General features: G+C 36.2%; 2 protein-coding genes across 3 annotated transcripts in view; one reads left to right on the top strand and one right to left on the bottom strand.

Moving 5' to 3' along the window:
- LOC123503323 (extensin-like) overlaps positions 1 to 15,000 on the top strand; it is a 139,046-nt gene that overhangs the window by 23,617 nt on the left and 100,429 nt on the right. The window contains exon 1 of one of the 2 annotated variants that reach the window (XM_045253011.1): positions 7,171 to 7,202. The exons of the other annotated variant lie outside the window; for it this stretch is intronic. The gene's annotated coding sequence lies outside the window, so the exon portion shown is untranslated. Of the gene's footprint in view, positions 1 to 7,170; positions 7,203 to 15,000 lie in introns of those variants that run through there. 2 annotated transcript variants of the gene reach the window in all.
- Positions 1 to 15,000, bottom strand: part of LOC123503144 (synapsin-like) — a 61,241-nt gene that overhangs the window by 35,958 nt on the left and 10,283 nt on the right. Inside the window, exons 4-7 of the mRNA XM_045252649.1 lie at positions 14,433 to 14,510; positions 10,371 to 10,449; positions 6,322 to 6,342; positions 3,638 to 3,826 (exon numbers count right to left, since the gene is read on the bottom strand). Of these exons, the coding sequence (XP_045108584.1) occupies positions 3,638 to 3,826; positions 6,322 to 6,342; positions 10,371 to 10,449; positions 14,433 to 14,510 (367 nt within the window). The remainder of the gene's footprint in view (positions 1 to 3,637; positions 3,827 to 6,321; positions 6,343 to 10,370; positions 10,450 to 14,432; positions 14,511 to 15,000) is intronic.

The following is a 15,000-nucleotide window of genomic DNA, read 5'->3' as shown; positions in this document are numbered from 1 at the left end:
ATAAAGAAACAGAAAGGAAGGGTAAGACAGATGTGAAGCTTCATGAAAACAAGTGAAAAGATGAAAGGAACGGGAGTAAAAGATACAAGGAGAGGAAAGACGTAAGGGTGTGATAAAATACAGGTGTGATGAAACAGGTGTGATGAGTGAGAGGTAAGATAGGGACAGGTATAGAGACTAGGGGAGTTGAGTGAGAAACCCTGAAATTATAGACTATTAAACTCTTTCAGTACCTCGACATCAGTTCGATTTAAGTTTTGGATACCATAAGACCTTCTAAACGTTTAGTATCCATTTAGTTGGAAGCATTTAGTTAGTCATCCACAAAACATCCTCTAATTCTAAACTGACTTTGTGAAACCTGATTACCCGAAGTACTGAGGGGTTAGAGAAGTACAGATTGAGAGGAAATGAAGCAATGACAATATGTGAAGGTGATAGGGAGAAGAATGCAAGGTTACTGTGATTAGATAAGTGATCAATCGCAGTACTGAGTGAATTAAATAGACAAGTATAGACAGAGGAACTGAAGTGGTGGAAATACGTGGAAGCGGTGAGAAGAATGGAAGGTTACTGAATGAGATGCTGAGGGAAGAGTGAAAGTTGTCGAAAGTGAAAGGTAGGAAGGTAACGAGGGATGAGGAAGTATCGAAATTGAGAGGTGAAAGGGAGGGAAGGGAAGATGCAATGAATGGAAAATAGAAAGGTGAGGAGGGAAGAGGAAAAGATGTAGAAAATGGAAGGTACAAGGAAGGAAGAGGAAGTGTAGCAAATGAGAGGTGGGGAGGGAAGGAAAGGTGTGATAAATGGAAGGTAAAAAGGTGAAGAGGGAACAGGAGACGTAGGAAATGGTACAAGGAAGGGAGTGTAGGAAGTGGGAGGGAAGAGGAAGGAGTGTGCATTAAAGGGAATAAAACAGGAAGACTTTTAAAATCATTCCTTTGTTATATTTCCAGCCTCCATTTTGACGCCATGTTGAAAAAGATACAATACCAATTGGATTAAATTGTCAATGCCAGGATTAAGATTACAGAAAAAAAATGTAGCGCGAATGATTCCAGGAAAGAAAATATTCATGAAAGGAAAAAAATGAGATAAAACAGATGTATATATTTCGTTGACAAGAAAACATTAAAGGAAAAAAGGTAGAAGGGAGATGTTCAAAATGTTTTTCTTTTCTTTTGGTTGAGGAGGTTAACCAGGAACAGAAAATTGAGAAAATTTATCTCTTTCTAAGGAGAAGAAAGAAAAAAAATGTTAAGTTAAAAAAGTTGAGTAGTTTTTTCTGTATATATACCCAAAGGAAAAAAAAAACAATAAAAATTGAAACTATGTATGGAACTCTTTCTACGATAAGTAAGAGTGGAAAATTTAAAATGATGAAAAAATGTTTTCCTTTTCCCAAAGTTAAATAAGAGTGAAAACTGAACACGAAAGGAAAAAAAAAACTGGAAATAGTGAAAATGTTTTCAGAGTCAGGAAAAATAAAGTAAAATAAAAAGTTTTCTGTCTGTCGCCACGCCAAGGGAAAAGGAAAACAGTAAAGACAGAATAAACAAAACGGTTTTCTTTTTCACAGCAAAGAGTAAAAGACAATGGAATGAAATCAGATAAATAGTTAAATCATTTTCTCTCAACGCTCAGGAAAAGAAGAAAACCATAAAAGTGGACAAGTAATTCAATATGGAAAATAAAATAAAGATGCGAAAAATGTACACAGTGAAAAAAAAAACTAAATAATATGAGAGGAAAGTCAAAATACACACAAGACCCAGCATCTCTTTCCCTCTCCAAGTTTATCCCGAGTGAGGACAAAGTTTGGCTGAGGAATGATGAGAGGCGGCTGGTCCACCGCTGAGGGTGACACGTGTGGACAAAGGGAAGAGTTTTGCACCAAGGCGGCCAAACATGAGGAGGCTGGGCTACCCTTTTATTTCACGGGGGTTAAGGGAGCAGGGGGCGTGAGGGGGCTGAAGAGGTGAAGGGCTCGTACTAAATTTTCACTAGGTTATATATATAGCGTCAACGTGGCACCCAGTAGGTTATAAGGGCAAGAATCTGTCCCGGAGCAGTAGCATTTTGAAACTTGTGGTGTGTTCAGCAGGAGGATTTTTCTTTTTCGCTTCCTCCGATGCATCTTTGTTTGTTTACGTTTGTTTCCCTTTTGACTTCCAGCCGGGTCAAAAAAAAAAAAAAGTGTGTATATTTTTGAAAAGTCGCGGATGTTGTTGATTTCTCTTGATGGAAGACAGACAGCAATTGACTGTCATTGTAAGTTAGATCAGTTACTTTTTATTGTAACTAAAATGATTAAAATACTCCTTTCTAAAGTTAACTGGATATACTAAATTTTTAAAGTTAATTGGAGAAACTCGTATTTTTCTCTTTTAAATTGAAGCAAAGTTACACATTTCTTAAAACGAGGGACGCATGAAACGGCATTAAACTCAACGTCAAATATCATGAAGTGCAATTCAAACCAAAGCACACGGAGATTATTAAAGAACGATAAAAATAGACACCACAAGCACTCGTGGATTAAAGCAGTGACGTCAGAGTGACCACAAAGGAGCGGACAATTGGGCGTGACGTCATTGAGTCACGGAGAAAGAGAGTCACGTGTACACAGGGACGGCGTGACAGGTGGACAGGTGAGGGCGACACATACTGAGCGCCACGAGATCATCAAGCTACATCTGGCTAGTGAGTACCTGCTTAGGCCTCGTCTGTGGGGAGGACAAGTGCAGAGAGGGAGAAAAAATAGTTAGTGATGGTAAGGACGCGAGGCTTAAAAGAAAACGGTGATCAAATTAACATGAAAGAGAAAACAATATATTTTCTTTATCTCTCAATAGGTTTACTTGAAGCTATCTATATTAAAGAAGAAAAGAAAACTGATATATTTCTTTTTCGCAGGATGGTTTAAGTGATGCCATTTCAGTTATTCTTTCCTATTCTCTTCACTGCGGAGGAACAACGCTGAGCTGACGAATGCACGAGGACAGGGAACGTGATACGGTAAACAAATATATGAGAGCAAACATGAAGGGGGAAGGGAAGATAATGAATATGGATGTTGCTTGACGTAGGAATGTAGAGTGAATGTGAAAACCAGGAGTAAACAAGGAAATTTGAAGGGAAAAGGAGGAAAGAAAGTGAAGAGAGATTTGTGAAAATACACTATGAGTAGATACACTAGTTTTGCAACGTGTGTGTGTGTGTGTGTGTGGGTGGGTAGTGTGGGTGTGAGTGTTGGGTGGCAGTCATAGTCGCCTGTTACCCAAAAAAACTAGTCATAATGTATTCCACGGTGTCCTGAATTCCCGTGGGCTCTGAGCAAGACAAGACAGAGGGGTGACTCGCCTAAAAGTGGACCGCTCAGCTAGGAGAGAAAAAAGAAAACGGAAGATGCAGTACTCACCCCGCAGCGACCTTAATTCAAAAACAGTACCAAAGAGCCAGCCATCAGAGAGAGAGAGAGAGAGAGAGAGAGAGAGAGAGAGAGAGAGAGAGAGAGACGCATCATACGCATCATCCAGACTAACATACTCGTCTAGTATTAAAAAAAAGTAAAAAAAAAAAAAAAACATGCATTTGCTTTGGGGTCAGCCTTTCTTCATGAGAGACAAAAGTTTACCTGCGCTGTCTGAGGCTTCACTTGAGGCTTTGGGGGGGCTTGATTGGGTTCAGAACTTTGCTTGGGTTCAGAACTTTGCTTGGGTTCAGAACCTTGCTTGGGTTCAGAACCTTGCTTGGGTTCAGAACCTTGCTCTTGAGAGGTAGGCTTTGAAGCAGGAGGCTGTGGTGAACCCCCCCGCCTCTCGATCTTAACGTAGGAAGGAGAGAAGTGTTCGAAGGGAGAGCAATGGACAGGGAGATGAAGACAAGGCGAACACAGTGGGGGTTGGAGCATGGCAGGCAAATATTGATGGGAGGAACATAGTGTACAGATAGTGATGGTATATATAAATGGCAAATAAACCAAGGTGAAGCGATTGGTTAGTGAGAGAGAGAGAGAGAGAGAGAGAGAGAGAGAGAGAGAGAGAGAGATTGCACAGTTCGCCAGAAGGAACATTTTTATCAAGCTTGCAAAACACACACGCACAAACACACACACACACACACACACACACACACACACACACACACACACACACACACACACACACACACACACACACACAAAGCAGAATTCTGGCATATCTAGTTTTTTTATCACATTCGAAGAGATAGATGGATAGATAGATAGATAGATAGATAGATAGATAGATAGATAGATAGATAGATAGAGAGAGAGAGAGAGAGAGAGAGAGAGAGAGAGAGAGAGAGAGAGAGAGAGAGAGAGAGAGAATATATATATATATATATATATATATATATATATATATATATATATATATATATATATATATATATATATATATATATATATATATATATATATATATATATATATATATATATATATATATATATATATATATATAATTGGAACCCGCAATGCAAGACAAATAACCGAGGGAAAACGAGAGAAAAAGATAACCTAGACATTATTAAACATTCCAAAGCACAGAGAGAGAGAGAGAGAGAGAGAGAGAGAGAGAGAGAGAGAGAGAGAGAGAGAACCCTTACATAGCGTTCTGTCTCACGGTAAGAGCAGGAGAGTAAGTAAAAACAGAATTCTGAAAAGGCCTCTTGGTAACAGCGACTCAGTGGTGCCAACTGAACTCCCTAGACACACCATTAATGTTCTTCAGGTCCTTTGCAGGGTTACCAATGGAAGACAAGTCCCCAGGGTCCTCTAGGCGACACTCAAGGGCCTCAAGGGTCATATTTGGGCCTGATAAAGCCTTTGCGTCCTCTCTTTGCCTCATAGTCTCAAGATTCTCGTGTGTGACTGTAACACTTTCCTCTCCACTCACACGGCAAAGTTCATCCTGGTTTAGATTTTCTTCTCTTTTTATTTCTGTCTTTCTATACAATATGGGCTTTTCACGGGAATTTATGGGCTAAAGGAAGTATTTTTAGGTAGTTCCTGTGCTAGGTTAGTCTGATTTATTCTTCTCAATTCAAAGGTGAAGTTGTGGTTGCTCCTACTTCCCTTTTTTTTGTTCATCTATTCATTTATCTATTTCTTTTATACCATGTGGGCTTTTCACGGGAATTTCTGGGCTAAAGGGGATACTTTTTGTGATACCTCTTATCTCAAAGGCCACCCGCTAGGAAACCGTTGCCCCGAGTGAGGAAGCCCAACCTACACTTAGACCGTGGACAGGATTTGAACCCGTGCGCTTGGAGACTACTCGGACTCCAATTTTGTGGCCTTGGTGTGCTTCGAGTTCAATTTTTACTTCATCTCGCGTGTGATTTTGACTGCCTCTTTTCAACTTAAAGGAGAAACTATTCTGTTGATATTAATTTCTCTTTTATTATCACATTTTTTTTTATTGATTGGATGATTGAATGAATTAATCTTTAGTCTTGTTTTTTTTTTTTTTCTAAAGCTACGTAAGATTTCAAATTTTCTTCCTTTTTACGAGGACGTCTGTATTACTTATAGTTTTTGGTGTATATTACTTTTTTTTCTTTCCCATTTCGATAACTTGTTGAAGATTAAGTTATTCTGCATCTTCTCAATCTCTTAGTCTCTTTTAAAAGTTCAACATGTAATATGAATTCTTTCTGTTTTTTTTTACTAAAGGGAAGCGTTACAATATATTTCCCTGAATATCTTCTCTTTCTATACTAAATGGAAACAATGTGCTATAAGATTTTCCAAAAATTCTTTAATGTTTCCACTAAAGGGGCGCCACACTACGATATTTCCCAATCTTTTTTCTATACCATGTCTCTACTGAAAGGCGGGTAAGAGGGAAGGGGAGGTGCGTCACACTACCATTTCCCTAATACTACTTATTTCCCTCGTTTACTATTCTATTTTTCATTTTACTTATATTTTAACTGCATAATACGTCCATGATAGAAAATGGGATCTGATGCTTTTTAAAAAGGATTCGGTACTCTTCAAAGTGCTTGAATACTAAGAATGAAGCTTGGAAGTGAAGCAGGAGATTAGACAAAGGTTCTGAAAGCTTAACTGGATGCCCACAGACGCTACGAGGAGTGACGTACAAAACAGCCTGTAATTTTGACACTGGTAGCAGAGAGAGAGAGAGAGAGAGAGAGAGAGAGAGAGAGAGAGAGAGAGGAGAGGGAGAGGTGGATAAATCGCGACAGACTGTAAGAAGAAGCTTATTCAAAAGATCCAAAAAACTAAAGATACGTACAAGTGTTGCCAATTAAGAGCATTGATTTAGTTACCTCGTCTCTGTTGTCGTCCGGCTTTTTAAGGGGTGACAAGTGGAGGTTTAGTTGTAGTAATTCCCATGCCTTATAAGTGCAGTAGTAGTAGTAGTAGTAGTAGTAGTAGTAGTAGTAGTAGTAGTAGTAGTAGTAGTAGTGGTATATAGTCTTGTCTTCTGTTCCTATTTTTTTTTTTTTTTTCTATTTTCGTTTGTAAGTTTTCATTTATTTTGTTTAGTGTTTTTTTATCCTATGGTTTATTTTGCCTTTTTACTTTGTGTTTTTTCGATTCCTATTTAGCATCTGTGTGTGTGTGTGTGTGTGTGTGTGTGTGTGTGTGTGTGTGTGTGTGTGTGTGTGTTTTTCCCTATATCATGTTGTTTTTCCCTGTGTTTCTCTCTATATCATGTTTTTCCGTGTGTTTCTTTTAAATCGTGTGTTTCTCCCTATATATGTTTTTTTACCTTCACTTTTTGTATTATATTCTTTCATTTTTCATTTTTTTCATTCTTTCTGTCATTCTTTTCCTCCAACCTGCCGTGATGTTGTTTGTTTTGTGTATATTTTCCTCATCCTGTATTTCTTTTTTTTCTATAACTCATTTTTTTTAATCACAAGTCTTTCCCTTTTGTCTTCTATCCATGTTTAACTATAGTAACATCCTGCACGTTATTTTACTTTCTGATCAACTCTTATTACTGTCTTGTGGAATTTGCTGTGTTATATTAGCCCTTTCAGTACTGGGACGTATTTTTTACCACGAGTTTTAAGTATTATTAGACAATTTTATTTACATTACGAAAGGTCTAAGAATGTCAGGAGATTAATGGACAAAGAAAAAGTCTTCGCTATTTTTATCCCTTACATAAGTATCTGAAGCTGTATAAAATCACCAAATAGTAAGTAGAATGAATACGAAAACGCGTCATGATACTGAAAGGGTTAATGTGTCCCATCTTGTATTATCGTAGAATTAAAAGATTGTGTTACTGTTTAATCTAATAATGTGTCTCAGTATTATTTTTATTATTTACTGTCTCATAACTAAATGTAATGAGCTTCCTTTTTTTTTCTCTCTCTCTCTCTTTCTCTCTTGTTTTCGTTCGTTCCCGTAAAAGATTTATTATTTTTTAGTGAATTCTCAGATGAAAAGATTATGTTATTGTTTGATCTAATAATGTGTCTCAGTATTATTTTTTTTATTTGCTATCTCATAACTAAATGTAATGAGCTTTCTATTTTTTTTCTCTCTTTCTCTTTCTTCTTTTTGTTCATTCCTCATTATTTTTAGCGAATTCTCAGATGCGTGTGTTCATGGAATGTGTTGCAACTCAAAATTTACCTCTCTGTTTCATCATAATCTTAATTTGAATCGTGATTGAAATTTTAGTCCATTTCATTATTATTATTATTATTATTATTATTATTATTATTATTATTATTATTATTATTATTATTATTATTATTATTATTATTATTATTATTATTATTATTATTATTATTATTATTATTATTATTATTATTAATGTTATTATCATTATTATTATTGTTATTACTATTATTGTTATTATTATTATTATTATTATTATTATTATTATTATTATTATTTTTATTATCATTATTACTATTATTACTATTATCATTATTATTACTATTATTATTATTATTATTATTATTATTATTATTATTATTATTATTATTATTATTATTATTATCTTTACTATTATTATCATCTTTGCTACTACTCATTTATCATTTTCATTAGCTTTATTACTTTTTTTATTTTCATTCCATTAGTGTTACATAATCATCAGTGTATTCTTTCCATGTACTTGCAGAATCTTGTGTAAGTAAATGTCTTCATGTTTTGTTTCCTGTGTTTCTAAATTCAAAACCTCATCCTTCATGTTAACTTTTTATTCCTCTTCTTGTTGCTTTTTCTCTCTTTCTCATGTTTTTTTTTTCATAATTCATGAATATTTCCCGGCAAGATCTTAGCTTCGTACATTTATGCAACTGTTATCGTACTTATGACAGAGGCAGTGTGTTTCCTTATGCCCAAATTGAATTAACCTTGTGGAAGCTTTGTCTTGGTATCTGTGTAGTGTTGTCATACTTGTGTTTCTATAATCCCGTTAAAAAATTCTCTATATAAAATGAGAAAAGAAAAATGTTGAAAATGTCTTCCCTAGAGTTTGTCAAAATGCAATATTCACCATTGTAAAAACTTCCTATCGATAACTCTGCAGTGTTGCCATACTTGTGTTTCAATAATGCAGGTTAAAAATTTGAAAGGGAAAAAAAGAAAAATAACATGCTGAAAAATACTCATTATGTAGGGAATCTTAATTACTCCTGCGTGCTGGGCTCTTAAAAGTACCTTAGAGATTAATTAGTCTTGTGCTGCCTTAGATTATATTTGGCTGATGATGATTGGCTGCATTTTTTAACTAGAATTGATGAAGAAATGCTGAATACGTACTGTTATTATTATCATTATTATTATTATTATTATTATTATTATTATTATTATTATCATTATTATTATTATTATTATTATTATTATTATTTTTACTATTATTATTTTTACTATTAATAATATTATCATTATTATTACCATCGTCGTCATCATTACTATTACTACTTACATACGTATTACTATTATTACTCACTCACTCACTCACTCACTCACTCACTCACTCATTCACTCACTCACTCATTTCTTCTATCTCAATGAGTAAAACAGCTTAATGATAGTCCTGTGAATTTTGACGCACGGTATTCATGACAGTGAGTGATTTGTGTTCAGACTGAGTAAGAATGAGTAACACTTCATATATTCATGCATACTAAGACATTTTTTTAAATTTACTTTTATGACGAATGAATAAGAGTGAATATTAATGAATAACCGGTGAGTAAATTCATGATATTCCAAGTGTAATCCACGAAAGAGTGACAAGGACGAGTGAGTAAGCTTGTGATGTCCTACACGTACTCATTGTTGTGCTGCGGTTACTTATATGTGAACGATGAGTAAACATAGTAAAAATTAGTGTACTTTTATCCTAACATGTTTCATATAAAAAGACAATTGTATATCATTGAGTACCTGAATAAAAACAAAGGTGTGTCCATTGATTGACGTGTTTGACTCATGAGTGTGTTTCATCACTAACTCATGAGTGACTTAGCGAAAAATGGGGATTAGCTCTGATTCATCATACACCTGGATGTCAGTACAGGTAGAAAAATTAACCTGACATATGAGTAAACAATCTAATCTAACCTGACTCATGAGTACACCTGAGCCAACCTAATATAACCTGACTCATGAGGAAATCTAACCTAAACTATCTTAACGTAACCTGACTCCAGTAAATTTAATCTAATCTCACTTAACATAATCTCACTCATGAGTAAACCTATTCTAAGTTCTCCTAACTCATAGTTGAACCTAAACTAACCTAACTATAAAATAACTTGATGAGTAAACGTAACTAACACATGAATAACTTAAGCTCAGCACATTGTCTACCTGAAGAGATATACAGGTGAAGCAATTAACGTGGTGAATACTTCCTCATCACTAAATCATTCCCAGCACATGAATCTCAAAAAGAATATCACTAGAGTACTGAATTAATGAATACGGAATAAGTGAGCTACAGTCGCATATTCTGAAACACTTATCGCTCTCACCAAGGGGATTTTCTACAGCCGTTAATACTGTTTTCCCGGTATTTAAGAGCATATCTCCTGTTAACAAATATAAAACTTGTTAATATGGTACTAAAACTCTTAAAACATCCTTAGAATCCCGTGTAACATAATTTTCAAAGGCCACAGAGATGATTAACCAATTTCTCATGAGTGTTTCTTCTCTTCATAAACTAGAAACACCAATTTGTCACTATGCCTGTGGAAAAACACCCTTAAGCCTCGAAAATAGTGGAGGCACAGAGCAAAAGTGTTTCAGAATACGAACCATAGACACAGTACTCGTAGGTAAAAAAAAAAATTTCAATTAAGCTCAAAGGTGAACTAAATTAACACTACATTCCCACCTGTTGGGTAATAATTTCTTGTTTCCGTAGACTCGCCTCTTCATCGTCACACTCAGCGGACAGATCCCCAGAAGAGAACCTGTAATGAGAGAGAAAATGGGACGCTGTGACGGGAGGGAGAAGAAAGAAAAAATAGGGGGGGAAGAGAGAAGAGGAGGCGGAGGAAGTAGAGGAGGAGGAGGAGGAGGAGGAGGAGGTCTTGCCTGGACGTGGGAGATAAAGACACTGTTCTAAGTGGAGATGAAAGAGGAGGGAGACTGCAAGAAGGTGAGGGAAGGGAGATGAAGGTGTGGAGGTACTGAAGAAGAAGTGCGAGGGAAGAGGAAGGAGGAAATGAGATACACGAATAAGAAAGGAAGAGAGAGAGAGAGAGAGAGAGAGAGAGAGAGAGAGAGAGAGAGAGAGAGAGAGAGAGAGAGAGAGAGAGAGAGAGAGAGAGAGAGAGAGAGAGAGAGAGAGAGAGAGAGAGAGAGAGTGGGAGGGAGGGAAGGAAGAGAAGATGGAGGAATGAGGTGGAAAATTTAAGAGAGAGAGAGAGAGAGAGAGAGAGAGAGAGAGAGAGAGAGAGAGAGAGAGAGAGAGAGAGAGAGAGAGAGAGAGAGAGAGAGAGAGAGAGAGAGAGAGAGAGAGAGAGAGAGAGAGAGAGAGTAAAACAAATATTCATGTAGAGGGAAGAGTTGAAATGATCTAGAAAAGAAAAAATGAAAAATAGAAGAAAAGGTAGATGGATGATGAATAAGATGGTTATGATAATGACAACAATGATGATGATAGTGATAATGAGGGTAATAATAAAATAAAAATAATAATGATAATAATAATAAGAATAATAATAATAGTGATAATAATGATAATAATAATAATAAAAATAATAATACACACACACACACACACACACACACACACACACACACACCAAAATGAGGTTGGAGATGAAGATGGTGATGAGGGCGAGAGGAAATAAGACGATGCATTAAAAAAAAAAAAAATAGGAACATGAAAAAATAAAAAAACGAAAATTTAAGAGAAAAATTATAGAAAAAAAGAGAGAGAGAGAGAGAGAGAGAGAGAGAGAATAAAATCGTCAAACTAATATTAGACAACTAAAAGAGAGAGTAAAAATAAAAGAATAACAAAAATCTGATAATTCTTGGATATAAAATGGATCGGAATAACTTTTCAGGATAAACATAAAGTGAATCAACAAAAAGAAGGGATTGGTCAGGATTTTCTATTCAATTGTAATCCTATTCTGCATTAAATGATTTGCATTAATACCTCGAAGCTTTTTATTCATCACAATCAGCTGATAGTTTATACATGCAGGCAGAGAGAGAGAGAGAGAGAGAGAGAGAGAGAGAGAGAGAGAGAGAGAGAGAGAGAGAGAGAGAGAGAGAGAGAGAGAGAGAGAGAGAGAGAGAGAGAGAGATATTTGGCATCTAGAAAAATGTATATTGAAAGCCAAGATGCAAAATTAAGTAGCGAAGTGTGTGTGTGTGTGTGTGTGTGTGTGTGTGTGTGTGTGTGTGTGTGTGTGTGTGTGTGTGTGTGTGTGTGTGTGTGCGTCCATGCGCGCGCGTTTGTGCAGTGAAGCAAGGCAGGTGATAACGATGATAGACACACACATACACAGAGAGAGAGAGAGAGAGAGAGAGAGAGAGAGAGAGAGAGAGAGAGAGAGAGAGAGAGAGAGAGAGAGAGAGAGAGAGAGAGAGAGAGAGAGAGAGAGAGAGAGAGAGAGAGAGAGAGAGAGAGAGAGAGAGAGAGAGAGAGAGAGAGAGCCTAGAGAGAGAGAGAGAGAGAAGATATATTAATACAACTAGGAAAACGAACAGAAAAACATGAAAATGAAGCCAAATAGAATCATTCAAGACCGAGTGAAGAAAAGTGCACGAGAGAAACTGAAACAAAAGAAGAAGGAACGAAGATTAATAAAAAGTAAATAGAAAAATAGAAAATGAGCTAAAAAAAAAAAATAATGAAATAAAAAAAATAGCTGTATTACGTATAAGCTCTCAGCCATCGAAGAATTAAAATAGAAAAAAAATAAGGAAAAAAATAGATAAAAGAAAAATAAAATTACTGGTGCAAATAGATATTGAAAGATTTAATATAAAAAAACGCCCTTTCTGTGTCTGTGTATGTGTGTGTGTGTGTGTGTGTGTGCGTGTGCGTGTGCGTGTGCGTGGTCAGGGCGTGGGGGGGAGTCAGGAGTGGATCCTTTGCAGCGCAGGGGACGTGGTGGTTGCATCATTAGTAGTTTTTATCCTTATTTTTTTGTATCACTTTTATTTTTCTCTTCTTTTTCATATAGAGAGTTTCATTAAGGCCGATTTTTCTCCTTTTCATCTGCTCTCGCATTGGCTAATTAAACTGTGATGGATTTCTCTTTATTGCGAGAGAGAGAGAGAGAGAGAGAGAGAGAGAGAGAGAGAGAGAGAGAGAGAGAGAGAGAGAGAGAGAGAGAGAGAGAGAACAGACTTTTACGGCAATTGTACGTTTTAATGATTCTGAATTTTCCTTCTCGTATTTCCGTTCAGAGTAAATTTCCAGTTGGCATCATTACTGGTTTTATTTTCTTTATTACCGTAATTGCAATTTTTACTGACCGTCCGTCCGCTCTTCCACTTATTTTACTTGTCAGTGATGCATTTTCTCCAATATTTGAAGTTCTTTTTCCGTCAAACCCACAATGGATCTCAGTGTAAATGCTTTGGGTAATCAAAACTTTTCGCTAAGCTGGAATCGTTTCGCCCAGACACTTACAATTTAGGGGAATAATTTGACGCTGGATGCGCTCGATTATCCTGGAAAGAGATCTCATTTTCTATGTATCTTTTGTTTAGTGTCCTCTAAGATCTGGCTGTTATCGCTTTAAGATTTAATCCTTTATGAAATCACTTAAGGATCTACTAATCATCTAACCTTTATCGTTGGTTAAAGTTAAGTTTTATTCTTAATTCAGTAACTTTTCATTGGTCTCAGAATTAACAATCAGTTTAGAGTAGAATTCAATCCTGCCTCATATAGAAACACTCTTCATGCTGGAAAGAATTGCCAGTTATTCTCCATTACCTTTAGGGAGAAAATCTATTTGTATTTTTGCCTAATTTTTTTATCTGGTTTATTATCAAATTATTCTCCAACCGCTTTATGGACAAAATTTTAACACATTTTTACCGAATCCCTTTTACCAGACTACAAACTGCCATCCAGCCACTTTTTTTTGACAGATTTCATGAAGTTTTAAGACTTACCAGTTATTTTTCATCCACATTTTCACTTCAGCACTTTTATCTTCTTAAGAACTTCCAATCATCATCCAATCCCATCAAGAACTGAATACCATCAAAACTTATCAATTGTTCTTTAAGCAGTTTATGAACGGATTCCAATAATATTTTTCACCGAATCACTTTCTATCTTTATTTGGAGCCATCAGTTACTCATCCAGCCGTTTAGGAATAAGATCCAATATTTCTTCCATGGAATAACACTCTTAGGTACCAATAAGGTTTGCTAATCATCTCCAGTCGGTTTAGAAGTTTACTGATGCACTTTGGATCCACTTAATCCCTTCAGTACCATGACGCGTTTTTATATTCATTCTGGTTTCTATTTAGTGATTTTATACAGCTTCAGAAACTCATATGGGGATTGAAATAGTGAAGACTGTGGCTATTAATCTCCTGTTTCCAAAGATCCTTCCTATTGTTGATAAAATGGTCTAATCGTACACAAAATCTCAAGATAAAAGTGTGTTCCAGTACTGAAGGTGTTAAGAAATGCCAGTTATCAATATCTAGTCGCCTTACGAACAGATTCCAATCCTCTTTCCATCAAACAACACTTTCACATACCACTAACACTTGCCAATCATTTCCAATCACTTTAGAATTCACCGAAGCAATTTTTTTTATTTGTGGAGTGAGAAGGTTTTGCCAATTCGTATGGGGCACCGTGGGTTTAGTTTAAGGGTCTGATAGGCCAAGGTAGCCCCCCGCGTGCCTTGCCCTCGCCCCCCCAGGTGTCGGGATCCACCCCTGAGGTAACGTGGTTCACCTGTTTCTCCTGAAGCGACCCTCTGTCACTGGTGGACCGCCGAAGGCCTCAAGTGCCGAGGTGGAAGTGGATTGCACGCTGCGGAGACACTGGGCACTTAGTTCTCCACACCTGCTCCTCCTACACACACCTGTCATCCCTACACACCTGTCTTGTCATTTACTAGATTTACATACACCTGTCACTCATTTAAATTTGTTTACTTTGTTTTTTTCCTACTTTTTTCAGCACACACCTGTTGTTCCTACACATCTGTTGTTTATTGTATTTACACACCTGTCTGTCACTTTAGTTCAGATTTGTTTTCATATTTTTGTTCCTGCATTTTTTTTTCCTTATAATTTTACATACCTGTTGATTTCATTTAGATTTGCGTTTGAATATTGTCGCTCCACACACCTGTCTCTCTGTACATTTGTAATTTACTGGATTTATTCACCTTTCACTTTGGTTTAAATTTATTTTCCCACATCTGATTTCCTTATACACGTGTTTTTATTTGATTAACGCATCTGTAATTCACTGATTTAGTTTTACTTCATCATGTATGCAACATATTTTTCCTCTC

This window comes from Portunus trituberculatus, chromosome 13 (genome assembly GCF_017591435.1).
Source record: "Portunus trituberculatus isolate SZX2019 chromosome 13, ASM1759143v1, whole genome shotgun sequence".
NCBI classification, from domain to species: Eukaryota; Metazoa; Arthropoda; class Malacostraca; order Decapoda; family Portunidae; genus Portunus; species Portunus trituberculatus.
This window is presented reverse-complemented; position numbering and strand designations above follow the sequence as displayed.